The sequence below is a fragment of the Xenopus tropicalis genome, chromosome 10 (assembly GCF_000004195.4).
Source record: "Xenopus tropicalis strain Nigerian chromosome 10, UCB_Xtro_10.0, whole genome shotgun sequence".
Classification (NCBI taxonomy): Eukaryota; Metazoa; Chordata; class Amphibia; order Anura; family Pipidae; genus Xenopus; species Xenopus tropicalis.
Genome location: NC_030686.2, coordinates 26715397 through 26728731, shown reverse-complemented (window position 1 = coordinate 26728731; position 13335 = coordinate 26715397). Strand labels below are relative to the sequence as shown.

At 42.0% G+C, this 13335-nt stretch overlaps 1 protein-coding gene across 13 annotated transcripts in view; it reads left to right on the top strand.

Annotated features, from left to right (window-relative positions):
- baiap2 (BAI1-associated protein 2) overlaps positions 1-13335 on the top strand; it is a 116094-nt gene that overhangs the window by 85799 nt on the left and 16960 nt on the right. For 7 of the 13 annotated variants that reach the window (XM_012971538.3, XM_018097670.2, XM_012971545.3 and 4 more), the window contains 7 exons: positions 3382-3534; positions 4615-4854; positions 4935-5133; positions 5874-6075; positions 7899-7964; positions 8161-8320; positions 11975-12015. In XM_012971538.3, coding sequence (XP_012826992.1) covers positions 3382-3534; positions 4615-4854; positions 4935-5133; positions 5874-6075; positions 7899-7964; positions 8161-8320; positions 11975-12015 — 1061 coding nt within the window. 13 annotated transcript variants of the gene reach the window in all.

Below are 13335 nucleotides of genomic sequence, written 5' to 3'. Positions count from 1 at the left end.
GGATAATTGCTGTTTGTAGGATAATGGCAAGCAATGCTTGTGTTCACAACTGAGCCAAGTAATATTGGTGCCTAAAGCAAGGATTTCAGCTACCACCCCTGTTCTGCTACCTCACTGTACCTCGGCTGTGCCAGGCAGTTGGAATTTTGCCCTTGACACATACCTCTCCTGCCTGCCCTGAGTTACAGCCCTTCTTGTGTTCAGCCTAGGCATGCACCAAATCCTTGATTTGGTTTGGAATATGAACGGTTGGGCAAATCCAAAAATGATGGATTTGGTGCATCACTAGTTCAACCAATGAGGCCGATATTGTCTAGTTGGACTGTATGGATACACCTCCTTATGTTAAACTTGTTATTTCCATTTGCCCCTCTAGAGCTAAATAATTTAATACAGAAAATGTGCAAGTGCTTCTAGTTAGAAAAATACAATAGAAATTCCTCTGCTTAATGTAATTATAATCCTGTCTTGTTATAATTGTATAATTCTGATATAGGTTGCACAGGCACCCTATGTCTGAATCAGGATTTTCAGGCTCTGACACCCAGCACCTACGTAATAACATTGTTACTCATACCTGAGGAATCCCAGGCTGTACAGACACGTGGCCTTGCAAGATCCTTTCAAGCTGGCTATTAATCAGTGATCTTTTGTAGCCACATAATTTAGACTTGCTAGGGATCCTGCTAAGTAACCGCTCATTAAGTAGCTATTTTTGGAGAGGCAGCATAAAGTAAATCACATATTGTTTGTTTTGTACATACTGTATAGTGCAAATTACAAGATACTTTATATAAATATCGTGCATACATAAAAAGATGCTTGAACTGTAAATAGCAACATCGATCAGGTAATAAAAACATTGCAGACATTTTTTCATATTCACATTCTTGTTTGTTTTACTTTGCCTTGTTTTTATTAGACTGCATGCTGGGATTGGCAGCCTGTGGCCTTCACTGCTAATACCCACTGCGCCCGCTGTGCCCTGCCAAAATCAGGGCTTTGTAAGACAACATTTACATATTTAACCCCACTCTTGGGAGTAGTACAAAAAGGACTGGCAGTGCACATCAGGTGCCGGGGGCTTAGTTACGTAGCCGGCTAGAAGTTGCTTTGGTGGGAAAAAGTTAAACTATGTGGCCAAAATGGAGAGATGAGTTGTGGACCCACAACTGGCTGTAGACAAACCTAGATATGGCAATCATTTTTTGGACACTGTCCAGAATCTCCAACTAACATAGGCCAGACCTGATTTATGGCCACTTTTAATATTTTCTGTTCATCAGAAAAGCACCGCAATTGTATTAATTCAGAAAGCTTTTAAAATAAACTCATCAGACTATAATAGGAGAGGCAAGTAATTTAGTGGCTTTATTGCTCCAAATTAAATATCTTGTTTTTAGATCCTGGGTTCCTGAGAGAATACAGCCAGAGAACACTGTTATCTAATTAATTCTCATCTAATAAATTTGGCTTCCTTTGTTCCCAATAAGTTTTATTTTTTTATTTTTTTTCCCCAAGGAAAGGGAGAGAGAAATTTCAATACATTTTCTGAACAGATTGTATTTTGGGCGGGTTTTTTTTTTCTGCTTTATCCATTATTGGCTGCTTGTATGTTCAATGTATAAATATGATGACACTTTATATAAATATGTGAAAATAATAATCAGTATATTGAAAACTGGTTTAAAGATTCAGTGGAACCAGGAAAATAAAAATGCCTAAACGTTATTTATTTAAATGTAAACTTTGCCCTAATTTGCAATTTCAGCTGCCTGGGTCGGACTGGGGGGTGCAGAGCCCACCGAGCATGCAATCTCAGAGGCCCCCACACTCCCCAAGGGGCCCCCGCTGCCCACCCAACCCCCTCCCCCCAATTGTATGTACATAATGCTTACCTTTGTTTCTGGGGAGAGAGGTCAGCGGCCGGGGGAGCACTGACAGGGCTCAGGTTTGGGCCTGACTGGGCTTTTGGGGCACTGGGGAAAAAAACCCGGCCTAGTCCGACCCTGTCAGCTGCTATCTGGTTGCTAGGGTTCAATTTACCCTAGCAAATAGGCATTGGTTTGAATTACAGACTGGAATATGAATCGGAGAGGGCCTAAATAGAAAGGTAATGAATAAAAAGTAAGAACAACAATAAAATTGTATTCTCCCTGCCTGCCTATGCTAAGTATTCTCCAAGTTCTGAGTATTGATGCCTGACACATTTTAATGAAGAGTGATAAGTGCTGGACAACAAGCTGAACTAAAACCCTCCTTTCATTTAACTCTGCAATAGTAAGAAATGTAACGCTATATTAACCCTTGCTTGTTAAACAGGCAGAATAGAGGGGCTTATTTACAAGAACTTGCATCAAAAGGGATCGGCACATGAAGCTGGAAAGGGCATTTTGCTTAGAAAACGTGATATTATTTTGCTTGCTAACATATCTGAAGCAAGTCCCACCCAAGTGTTTGGGTTCTTCTGCCAGCAACGATGGCAACACTAACATACATACAAACAACAACAAGGGGTGGAATGATGTTGGGGGCAGAACCCTGATGTCATGACATCTTGCACATTTGTGTGGATTTTACGATCCTAAAAAACAGATAGGAGGCTTTCAAGCAGACAGCCCGTAACCAGCATGGTTGGAATATATATTGTCTGTTACTTAGTCTTTATTAATTGTTTTTCGGTGTGTTATATACATATGTTTGATTCACTCACCTGTGATGTCCCCATAGGGGGTGGGTGAAGCATATATAATGTGGCAGCTGGAGTCGATCCAGGGGATGCATGCTGTATGGGGCTGGGGCTGAGTTGCTGATGTAATGAGTAAGAAGGGTCCTGGGCCAGCAACCTGCCCAAGAACTAAATTGTTGGCCCAACTGCGGCTCCCATGGCTATTGCCCAGGCCTGCACATCACTAATACTGTACTAGGGGTAGGACTGGGGAGTTTGGAATTCCAGAGGGGATGAGCCCCAAGAGAGGAGCGGCTTGTCTGTCTGAGTGAATGTGCAGGAATATTGGCATTGGGATTGTGAATGTTCTAGAATATTAACTATTTGGAAGAAGTGTCATTTACAAGTGTTTTTACACCAGAAGGTAATATGCGTCACTGTGAGACCTGATCCTTATTAAAATGAAGTCATTATAATACATTGTCTAAAGTAAAACAAGTATTTGTATCCATAATTCTGTAAGGTTTTGTGTCGTTTTCAGTATTTTTAAGTATTGTTTGGTTTCAGACTTATTCCTGCCATGTAGAGATTCTGGGACATGTAGTTCTGCAGTGCTAATCATTACCTGTGCCAAATGCTGGCCAATGCTGAGTCAGTAATGATAATGCATTCATACTGATTATTTTTTTCTTTTTGCTTCTTTTTTTGCACAGTATATTGAAGCAATTAGCAACAAGCAGGGTGAGCTGGAAAGCCATATTTCCGACGGTTACAAAACCGCACTTACTGAAGAGAGGAGAAGATACTGCTTCCTTGTCGAGAAACAGTGTGCAGTGGCAAAGAACTCGGCCACCTACTACAGCAAGGTAGGGAAAGCGATATATCCCCAGCCGTCATTGCTGCGAGGCTCCCACTCTCTACGTCTAATAAACAGTTCCTATGCTTTTCCTTTTGTTAGCAGCCTACGCTGGTATTAAGTCGGCACACAGTTCTGGTCCCTGGCAACATGACTGGGGTGCTAGGGATCATTTTATTTTTTTTACTTGGCTCACAGCTAAAATTTGGTTATTTCCAATATTTATTTCCTTGATTTATATGAAGCCATATATTTGAGTCAGCAGTCCTTGTAGACCAAGTTTTTGCTTTATCTCTATTACTCTCAGTCGACAGAGACAGTGCCTTCATGCAGTGAGTTGCCTACTCTCATCCACTACTCAAGCAGATACAGCTTGTGGCTGCCACTTGTGCTTTACCCGAGGGGATGCTGGGAGTTGTACTTCTGTGACTGCTGGAGTGCTAAACATTGCCACAATGTGGCATGCTGTGAGACTTGGCATTACAGTGCTTTATCTGGCCTCTGACGGTGTTTGTGGTATCTGTTTAACACTGAGCTATAACATATATTACTGAGATTTTTCTGTTGCTGGTTGCTTAGCTCATTTTTTTTTCAGAGCTGTGCGACTTCCAGTGTTCACAGCCCACCTATTCCTCAGGAAAGGAGGAGGTGGGAGGGGGAGCAATTGAAAATGAAAGCCTTGTTCCCAACTCCCACACACACATTTTATGCTGCCCACATGCTTCTTACTCAGCTAGATGCAGTGCCACTTGGCTGCAAAGCGGGAGGGGAAGAGAAAAGCCCCTCACTGCTGCCAGGTTTGTCTCCTGGAAATCTCTCCTGCCATCTAGTGGTAAACTGGCTGATGTAAACATGGTGGCATTGGAGGGTACAGGAACAAGTGCAAAGGAAAAGGATTGGGCTTTGATCATGGCCTACTATGAATAATACTGGCAAGGGATGCCTCATTGCTTGAACAGATTTTGTAGTTGTTTTGCTTAAACCAGTTGTTATTCCCAGTAATCTTTTTTTTTTTTAGTCTAAGTGAACTGAACTACAAATAATCCAACTCTTTTAACAGTTTTAATGCTATCATCCTTTCCAATTTTAGGGTAAAGACCTTCTCGCTCAAAAGATTCCATCTTGGCACCAGGCCAGCGCCGATCCAAGCAAAATTCCAGACAGAGCCATGCAGATCATGCAGCAGATGGCTACTAGCAGCAATGGCACCATTATGTCTGGTACCCTCTCTGGACCGCTAACATCTTCAAAATCTAGTCTGTCCATATCAGATCCTATACCTGGTGCCAAGCCTCTGCCTGTTCCTCCAGAGCTAGCACCTTTTGTAGGAGTAAGTAGGGAACTTACTATTTTATACAGTGTATCTGGAGAACAGGCTTTTTGGTTACATTCTGATGTGTCTTCTTACAGAGGATGTCTGCACAGGAAGGAGCTCCAATTATGAATGGGATCTCAGGTCCACACAGCAACAGTTATGACCCCTGGGGAGAAATAAAGCCTGTCCTGCCCAAAGCCTCACCTTCCCAACCACACAAACAGATCAGTGATTCCTACTCTAATACCCTTCCTGCTCGCAAGAGTGTTCCTCCCAAAAACAGCTACACAGTCGGTAAGCATGTCATAGTCTGCATCTTCACAAGGGGGTGTTCTTAATGGCAACTGATGTGCTCATATTCACCATACACTATACAGTAAAGCTCATTTCCTCTCTTTTCTCTTATAGTCCCTGTTAATCTCTTACTAAATTATGTTTTTTTTCTGCTATGGTTATCCCATGGTATGTCCATACTGTTTATCCCTGTTCAGTGCCCAGGGCAACATTTGCACCCTATTAATTGTAATGATGTGGACAATACTAGGCACAGACTGAAAAGGGAGCCTGCTATATTAACTCTGCCACTGATGAGGCTTCAAGAACTGGGCTCCTGTTGCCCCCTGTGCATACTACTTAATTGTACCTTTAAAATAATGCTCGGCTATTTTGGGGGTTAAACGTATGTCCATGACCACACCTAGTTTTTTTTTGTCCCAAATGCAGCTTGTGTTCTATTAGTAAAACAGTACAAGTTTTGCACCCACATTGCTGTAGATCTTGTACCTAGTTGCCTGCGGAAACTGCTGCTCCAGTTTCAGGGGTACACATCAGGAATATCTCTTACAGCTGCAATTACTCTGGACTTGTGGGCAAAAAACAAGATTTTGGGTAAAAACTAACTTGCAAATAGAACACTGCTTACCTTCGTTAATGAGCCTTCTGATATCTTACTGTTTTTTTTTAGTTTGTTGATGAAATGCTCTACTTTTCTTATTATTTGGTTTTAAATTCATTTTACTTGATGGTTTGAACAGCTGAGAATAAGACCTTGCCCCGTTCCAGCTCCATGGCAGCTGGTCTTGAAAGGAATGGTAGAACGCGTGTTCAGGCAATCTTCTCTCACGCTGCCGGTGACAACACTACCTTGTTAAGCTTCAAAGATGGTGACTACATCACCTTACTTGTTCCCGAGGCCAGAGATGGGTGGCATTACGGAGAATGCGAGAAGACCAAACTGTAAGACATTTCTCATGCATCTTCTCATCTGTTGGGTCATTGCTTATTTCCGTGATATAAATACTAAACACCATCTTTAAACACTCATTATACCAATGTTCAAACATTTGTCCCAAAAAAACTGTACTTATATGTATGCTAATATACAGTCTGGCTGGTACTTAGCTATAGCCTTGGTAAAAGTAAGCTAACAATCCACTTGGCACATCTCAATGGCTCAAATGCAGTAAGTACCTTGTATACAGTGCTAGCCATCATTCTCTGCAACTCTATATCTGATTCACCTGCAGTGCATTTGGCCTGTTCCATCATATTGATGATTGAAATTGTTAATAAACAACTATGCTGGGATTTGTGGCAGCTATATAGATTTGAGCAGGTTTTATGTTACAAATAAATAAAGCCTTTTACACAAGATCTTGCTTAATTTAAATTAAGCAGTTGGCTCAATAACTCCCAGGATTTGCTGCATAAGGATATAACCTGTATTTGCATGAAATAGCAAATATTTTATAGACCTGCCTTAATCAAGGCTTCCGCTGTCCTATAGAGAGAGCCCATGTGTTTCAGGATGGGCTGGTGTGTGGGACACAAGTCATCCCTCCAACATATTCAATGGCCACAAACATTGAGCCAGAAGGGATTTTTAATGGCTTGCAATTTGTAGCGATAGCATACCTTTGATTGATAACCCGATGTGGATGTACAAACAAATAGCCATTAACTACATAGGCAGTGCTAATTTCTTACTTTAAAGAGTATCTGACATGTGTCTAAAATAAAAAAAAAAAAAGTAAAATATTTGGGCTGTTCTGGAAAACTATAAATTAGATTGGCAACTGTGTTTGACAGCTAGAAATCACCATTGTCAAAGCCATATTTTTTTAGTCAGTCATACATTTACTCTAATTAGTACTGACACCGCAAGCAGACGGTGCTGTCATTCAGCTTTTGTTAGATGGTGCCCTGTAATATGACATTTGGTGAAGAAACTAAAGTGTGTCTGAGAAGGTACATTTATTTGGAGTTGCCTAGTCCATAGCTTATCAAGGTGCCTTCTAAAGTCAGTGGCCTCATATGAAAAAGATACCTGGTAAAATTCACAAATCTATATATTTTGTACCTGCTTAGGCTTCAGGAAATGGCTAGAAATAAATAGATTGTCTGCCAGGTTTCTATTTGTTTTGGTTCAGCACTGATCCACATTGATATTCCATTCAGAATCATGGAGGGCAGGTAGTGCTTTTTCAGCTCTTTCCAAAAACAAAAAACCAGGCAAGATGCTGTTGACCTCTTTCCTTCTGTTTACAAGACAGACAGCATCTTCCCTATACACAGCCAGAGGCACTGTGTACAGATCATTCAGGCTTCCTACTGAGTCTGAAACCAACAACAGTTGTACAGTAACTGTATCCTCTAATTATTAGTCAAGATGTCCGTCTCTGCGGGGTTTTGTAAATCTTGCTCTGTACTCAGTCTATGTATAAAAAATGTATTCTGCTTTATTGTATGTTTCTTTTTGACAAAACAATGCAATATAATCAAGGTTAATAAAAACTGTAATCCTCTTAGGACCAGTGTGCATTTTGGAGCAGCAACTGGAGATATTTCAGACAGCTGCTATTAGCTCAGCAAGGGCAATGACGCACATTAAGTTTAACCGTAGATAACAATACATACTAGTATGGTGGGCCCTGCCATCTCTAGGGGTCTGTCTAAACAATACAGTCAGGACTAACAGAAAACCTTTTCTCTAACTTCTTTCTTTACCACAGCTGTATGTCATGCATATTAACATGTCTTATATGTGTATGTAATCACAGGAGGGGATGGTTCCCATTTTCCTACACTCGAGTGTTAGATACAGGCACTGATCGGACACAAACAAGGTGAGAGACATGCAGCATGTAATCATTTTCTACTGATTTGTAGCCAACATCGTTTTACATACTACACATCATCTAGAAGTGGTTTCCACATCTTGCTCAGCTTCTTTTTATTGCCACACTAAAAATGCAAACTATTCTCTTGGTTGTCCTGAAGTGTGAAGCTGCCCCATTGATGCTTGGAACTTTTTTTATTTAGCTTACAGCCTGGGAAAAGCAGCAGCACTGGAAACCTGCTGGACAAAGATGACCTTTCCATACCTCCTCCAGATTACAATATGGCTTCAAGGGGCTTTCAACCACCTGGGAGCACATTCAAGCCCAGACCTTACAGTGTGGCTGCACCGGTTTTCTCACAGGTACTGTAGGAAGAATGCATTCCCTTTAGTAATCCCATTAGGGAAATCACTTATGTGACCTATTATTCCCTACCGAAAAAAAATTCTTAATCTGTTTATATTGAATGGAGAGACCATATTCGCTTTGCTACTGTGTTAACAGTTTATCATGTATGTATCTCTAGCTGTCAAGATAAAGGAAACACTTGAGTAAATGAGGGATACACAATGTATACGTATAATGCTAGTGCTTCCACATATGTGGCATACCTAAGATCAAACACTAAGTTAACACTACCATATCTAGGATCTTGGCCAGCCCACTATGGCTACCTATGGTAAGTCAATCATATTAAGAGAAGTCTGCTCAACTTGCCAATGTTTCAGGGGCATTCTCTAAGGCAGTGCTGTCCAACTTCTGTTGTACCGAGGGCCGGAATTTTTCTGACCTACGTGGTGGAGGGCCGATAATGGAAGCCAGTTTTGACCACTCCCCTTTTTGAAACTGCACCCACTTGAAACCACACCCATGTTATCACATGACCGTACCCATATTAATGGTTGTAGTACAGCAAAAACCTGCCATACTCTGCCTGCCCTACCCTGCCTGTGTGTGCCATACTCTGCCTGCCCTACCCTGCCTGTGTGTGCCATACTCTGCCTTCCCTACCCTGCCTGTGTGTGCCATACTCTGCCTTCCCTACCCTGCCTGTGTGCCATACTTTCACTGTGTGTGCCATTCTTGGCTGGTTTGTGCCATACTTGGCCTGTGTGTGCCATACTCTGCCTTCCCTACCCTGCCTGTGTGTGCCATACTCTGCCTTCCCTACCCTGCCTGCGTGTGCCATACTCTGCCTGTGTCTGCCATACTCTGCCTTCCCTACCCTGCCTGTGTGTGCCATACTCTGCCTTCCCTACCCTGCCTGTGTGTGCCATACTCTGCCTTCCCTACCCTGCCTGTGTGTGCCATACTCTGCCTTCCCTACCCTGCCTGCGTGTGCCATACTTTCACTGTGTTTGCCATTCTTGGCTGGTTTGTGCCATACTTGGCCTGTGTGTGCCATACTCTGCTTGCCCTATGATGCCTGTGTGTATGGCACACACAGGCAGCCTACAGTGACACAATGCTGGTACTGCTCCTACAGTCTGCACAATAACTATATATTAAAAAACTTTTTAATTGCAGTACCACCTCAGTATATGTTCTTTTTGTAGTGTGCAGTGATTATTTGTGGGTTTCTGCTGCTCCTGAGGTGTGAACAGGGGAACAATATGGGTGATTACAGCCTGAGCCTGAGGTGTGAACACTGCAGGGGGTGAACAATGCAGAGATTAAAAGGTGTGAACAACACAGGGGATTACATGATTAAACAATACAACCTGATTACAGCCTGAATCTGAGGTGAGAACCATGCAGGGGGGCAATTAATCACAGTACTGATACCATTTAAAGCTTACACAAGAGTAAGCCATCAAAGCAGCCAGACAGGTCGGGGGCCACACAGAGGGGGGTCGCGGGCCGCCAGTTGGACAGCACTGCTCTAAGGTAATGGAAGTCAGGGGGAAAGCATGATAATCTAGAGGTAATTCTACATGAAGGAACAAAAACAATGAAAGTAGGCACTGGTTCTACTAGAAAGCATTAGCATAACCACATTTGAAACTAGATAAAAAACTGCCTCTTTCTTAAGCTTTTTTCTTTCTGCCTCTTTTTCTTTTGTCTTCACTCATTTGGTGATATTAAATATTCTGATTCAATTTGGTTGCACACCATTCCTTATTAAAATGCTTAGTTGCTGTTTCGTTAATTTTGATAATTCAGACACTCCATGCAAATGGACTTCCAGGCTCTAGAGGGTATAATTCAGATTCCAAAGCACTGTATATTGCTTATTTATAGGGTTACACAATGCCTAATTGGTATCCGATACACAAGAGTGCCAGCGTTCTGTACCCACAATCAGCAGGACTGTACAAACCTCGCAAAAGATCTTCATCAGTAAGTTGGGTCTGTGTGGCACTTTTACTGCAGCATCTCTGATACGTTGTTTGACTTGAGTGCTACTTTGGGTTTGGTACAGTCAAGTGCCCTCATCAGAACTTTTATCTTTAGCCCTAAATGCGATGGGGATGATCATTTTAAAACAAAAGATAAGTGGAAGATTACATGATATGTATGGAGCGAATTCATAAATAAAATTGCACGAAACCCAAAGTAGATTCAAACAGTACAATGAGCTGCAATAAAAGATGCTTCATGTACAGAGAACTTCCACCAGAAATATTTTCTCTTTTCATTCACCAATCCATCTTTCCTACTGGATGTAAAATATAATGAATGTCAGATTTGGCTGAAGACTTGATACCAGTATAGTTGGGAAATTCCCAATGCATAATGAAAATGTGACACAGATATTTGAAAAATGTCTATCCAGTGTCTAAATTCATGTGCAATCCATGCCTGGCGAAAAAATGTGCTCATCACTAATGACAAAATCAGAATTGCGTTATATACACTGGCACTTTCATGAACCTGAAAAGCTGTTGCAGGAACGGTGGCACTTATTTATGATGGCCCAGCTTTGCTACAGCCTCCCATTCACTGAGACTGTTCCACTGTGCGTTATGCAGTATAGAGCCACAGGCATTCTTGTCCCTGGTCCCTCTGAATATGTATCATGCAGGGAAAGATGAAAACATTTGTGTAGCAGTTTTCTGCACTTCATGCATGAAATTCATACAAATCTCACAGGGAAGAGGCCACACAGACAGTATTGCTAGTATTAATATGGGCTGTCATACAGAAGAATTAGTGCACCGCTGTCAGACCCTCAATCCAACGGTATTTAAGGAGAAAATCTAAAATCACTGCCATCACATAGCACAGTGTGATGCTGTAAGCGCCTATAACATATTCCTATAATGCATTTATATCTTCTGATTTAAATATACTCATACATACATATCCTCCCCCGTGTAAAGGGGCACAATGAATTGTGCATTTCTATTTGCCACGATAGCGGTGACGTGGGAATAGACCTCCATTGTAAATCCCCGAGATACAGTATCTCTGTTCCACAATGGATTACTGTTTTTGAAGTAAAAATCACAAGTTATCTGTTCCAGCTTAATCACAAGTGCAGTTCAGAGAGGATAAAGATTGAATTAATAATGTTTAGATGCAGCAAGCAGTTTGTCGGCACATAAATCCTTAGCGCTTATTTCTGGTGGAAGTCCTTGAGGTAAAATCTTCCCCCCCCCCGTGTTCCTGTATATCAGTCTCATTCTGATGACAATGACAAGAGCTTCATTGTCATTTTTCTGCTGCGCAACTCTCTGTAGCAGACTGGATGGCAGCGCTTGCTATGCTAATCTGCAGTTTCCAAGTGAAACAAAGAACATTAATTCATCCCATCCCTATTAACCCTTTCCTGAATGTAGGGTGGGCTTATAATGATACCCACGTCTCTTCCCATCTCTGTTGTTCAAGAGCTCTAGTTGCAAATATAGTAACTAGCACTTTGCAGACTCCTCCTCTTCCATTAGAAATCCTTACAATAGCACCTTCCTGATCACCAGTCTGAGATGTACTCCCTGTAAATACAGTGTAGCAGTAAGTATATGCCCTAGTTTGCATGCCTTGTGTAATTTTTTCCCATTTGACTTTCCTCCCAGCAGGGTATAGAAGATTATGGAGCAGCACGTCCCACAAACAGGTAATATAGTTCATACATATCAGTTTGTTGTTGGGTGTCTCATTTTTAATTCTCATACAGTGTTTGTTCTTATCACGTGCAGTATCCCTTAACTCCAGCAGTATGAAGCAGAGCAGTGCCTGAATGGCAGCTTTAAAATATCACAGCACCCGTCCCGTACTGAGTGTACAATTAAGGGGCTTCTGTTACCTTTGTCCTGTAGTAATGACATAGCTATGCCTTAATTATGATTTACAGGCCAGAGACTAACCCTGGACTTACTGTTAATAATCTGCAGGGGTCATTTACAAACAAAAGTGCAAGCTGAAATTCAGACCCCCATGTAAAGGAGAAGGAAAGTCTAAATCACTGGGTGATGGCAAAATGTTAGTCTCCCGGAAGTGATTATGATCGCTAAACTGGTACCCTGGGCCGGTGCTCCTGTCCTGGAGCCTAATATTTGGCACCCCCACCGATTTAGACTTTCCTTCTCCTTTAAGCATAATGCATCATTTCCCCTCCATAATTCCAGTGTCATTTTGGCCACGCTCCTGATTTGGGTCCACTGCAGTTGTTTCCAGTATGTCACAATGGTCACAATTGCTCTTGCTTTTTGACTTAGCGGGTGCAAGTTGCATCTAGCAGGGTGGGGGATGATGTACTTCCAGAGCTTGTGTTCAAAAGGGTGTTTGCATCTGATTCACTGGACGCAAGTTTACAGGGGGGGAGGAGGCCTTACGCTGTGGTGACAAGCTCCTCACATCCATCTAGCATCACCAGGCAACTTCAGAAAGCTCAATTAGGGGTAGGTGAAGGGGTATGTGCCAAGTGCCCCCCACCTTTGTTGTGCCCTAGGCACGTGCCTCTTCTGCCTACACCTAGTTCTGCCCCTGCAGGGTGAGGTTGCGCTAGGTTTCCTCGGCTTCAATAAGGGCAGTTGTACCCAATTCATGAAAAGAGGCAGGCCACATTGGAATCCATATAGAAATGCAAAAGTGTGTTGGACCCAAATACCTTTCTGCCATCAGTACGCACTCTCCATTGTGTTTATTTTCGAGCAATTGGGGCGAGTTTGTAAATGACCCTTAGTATACAGTGCTGCTTGGAAATAGTGGATAATTTTTAAGAAAGAAGTACATTTGGAGACTCTCAATATGGAATTGTTGTTAATTGGGAGATTTAGTGCAAGATAAGAAGGGAAATGCCATCAAATCACTGCTTGTATCATTGCACCCTTAATGAATTAGTAGATGGTTCAGTATTAAATTTGACTGATGTATATGATTAATGTGTATATCTGTGAAAGTCAGACATCTACACAGATAAGCCATATCCATGCAT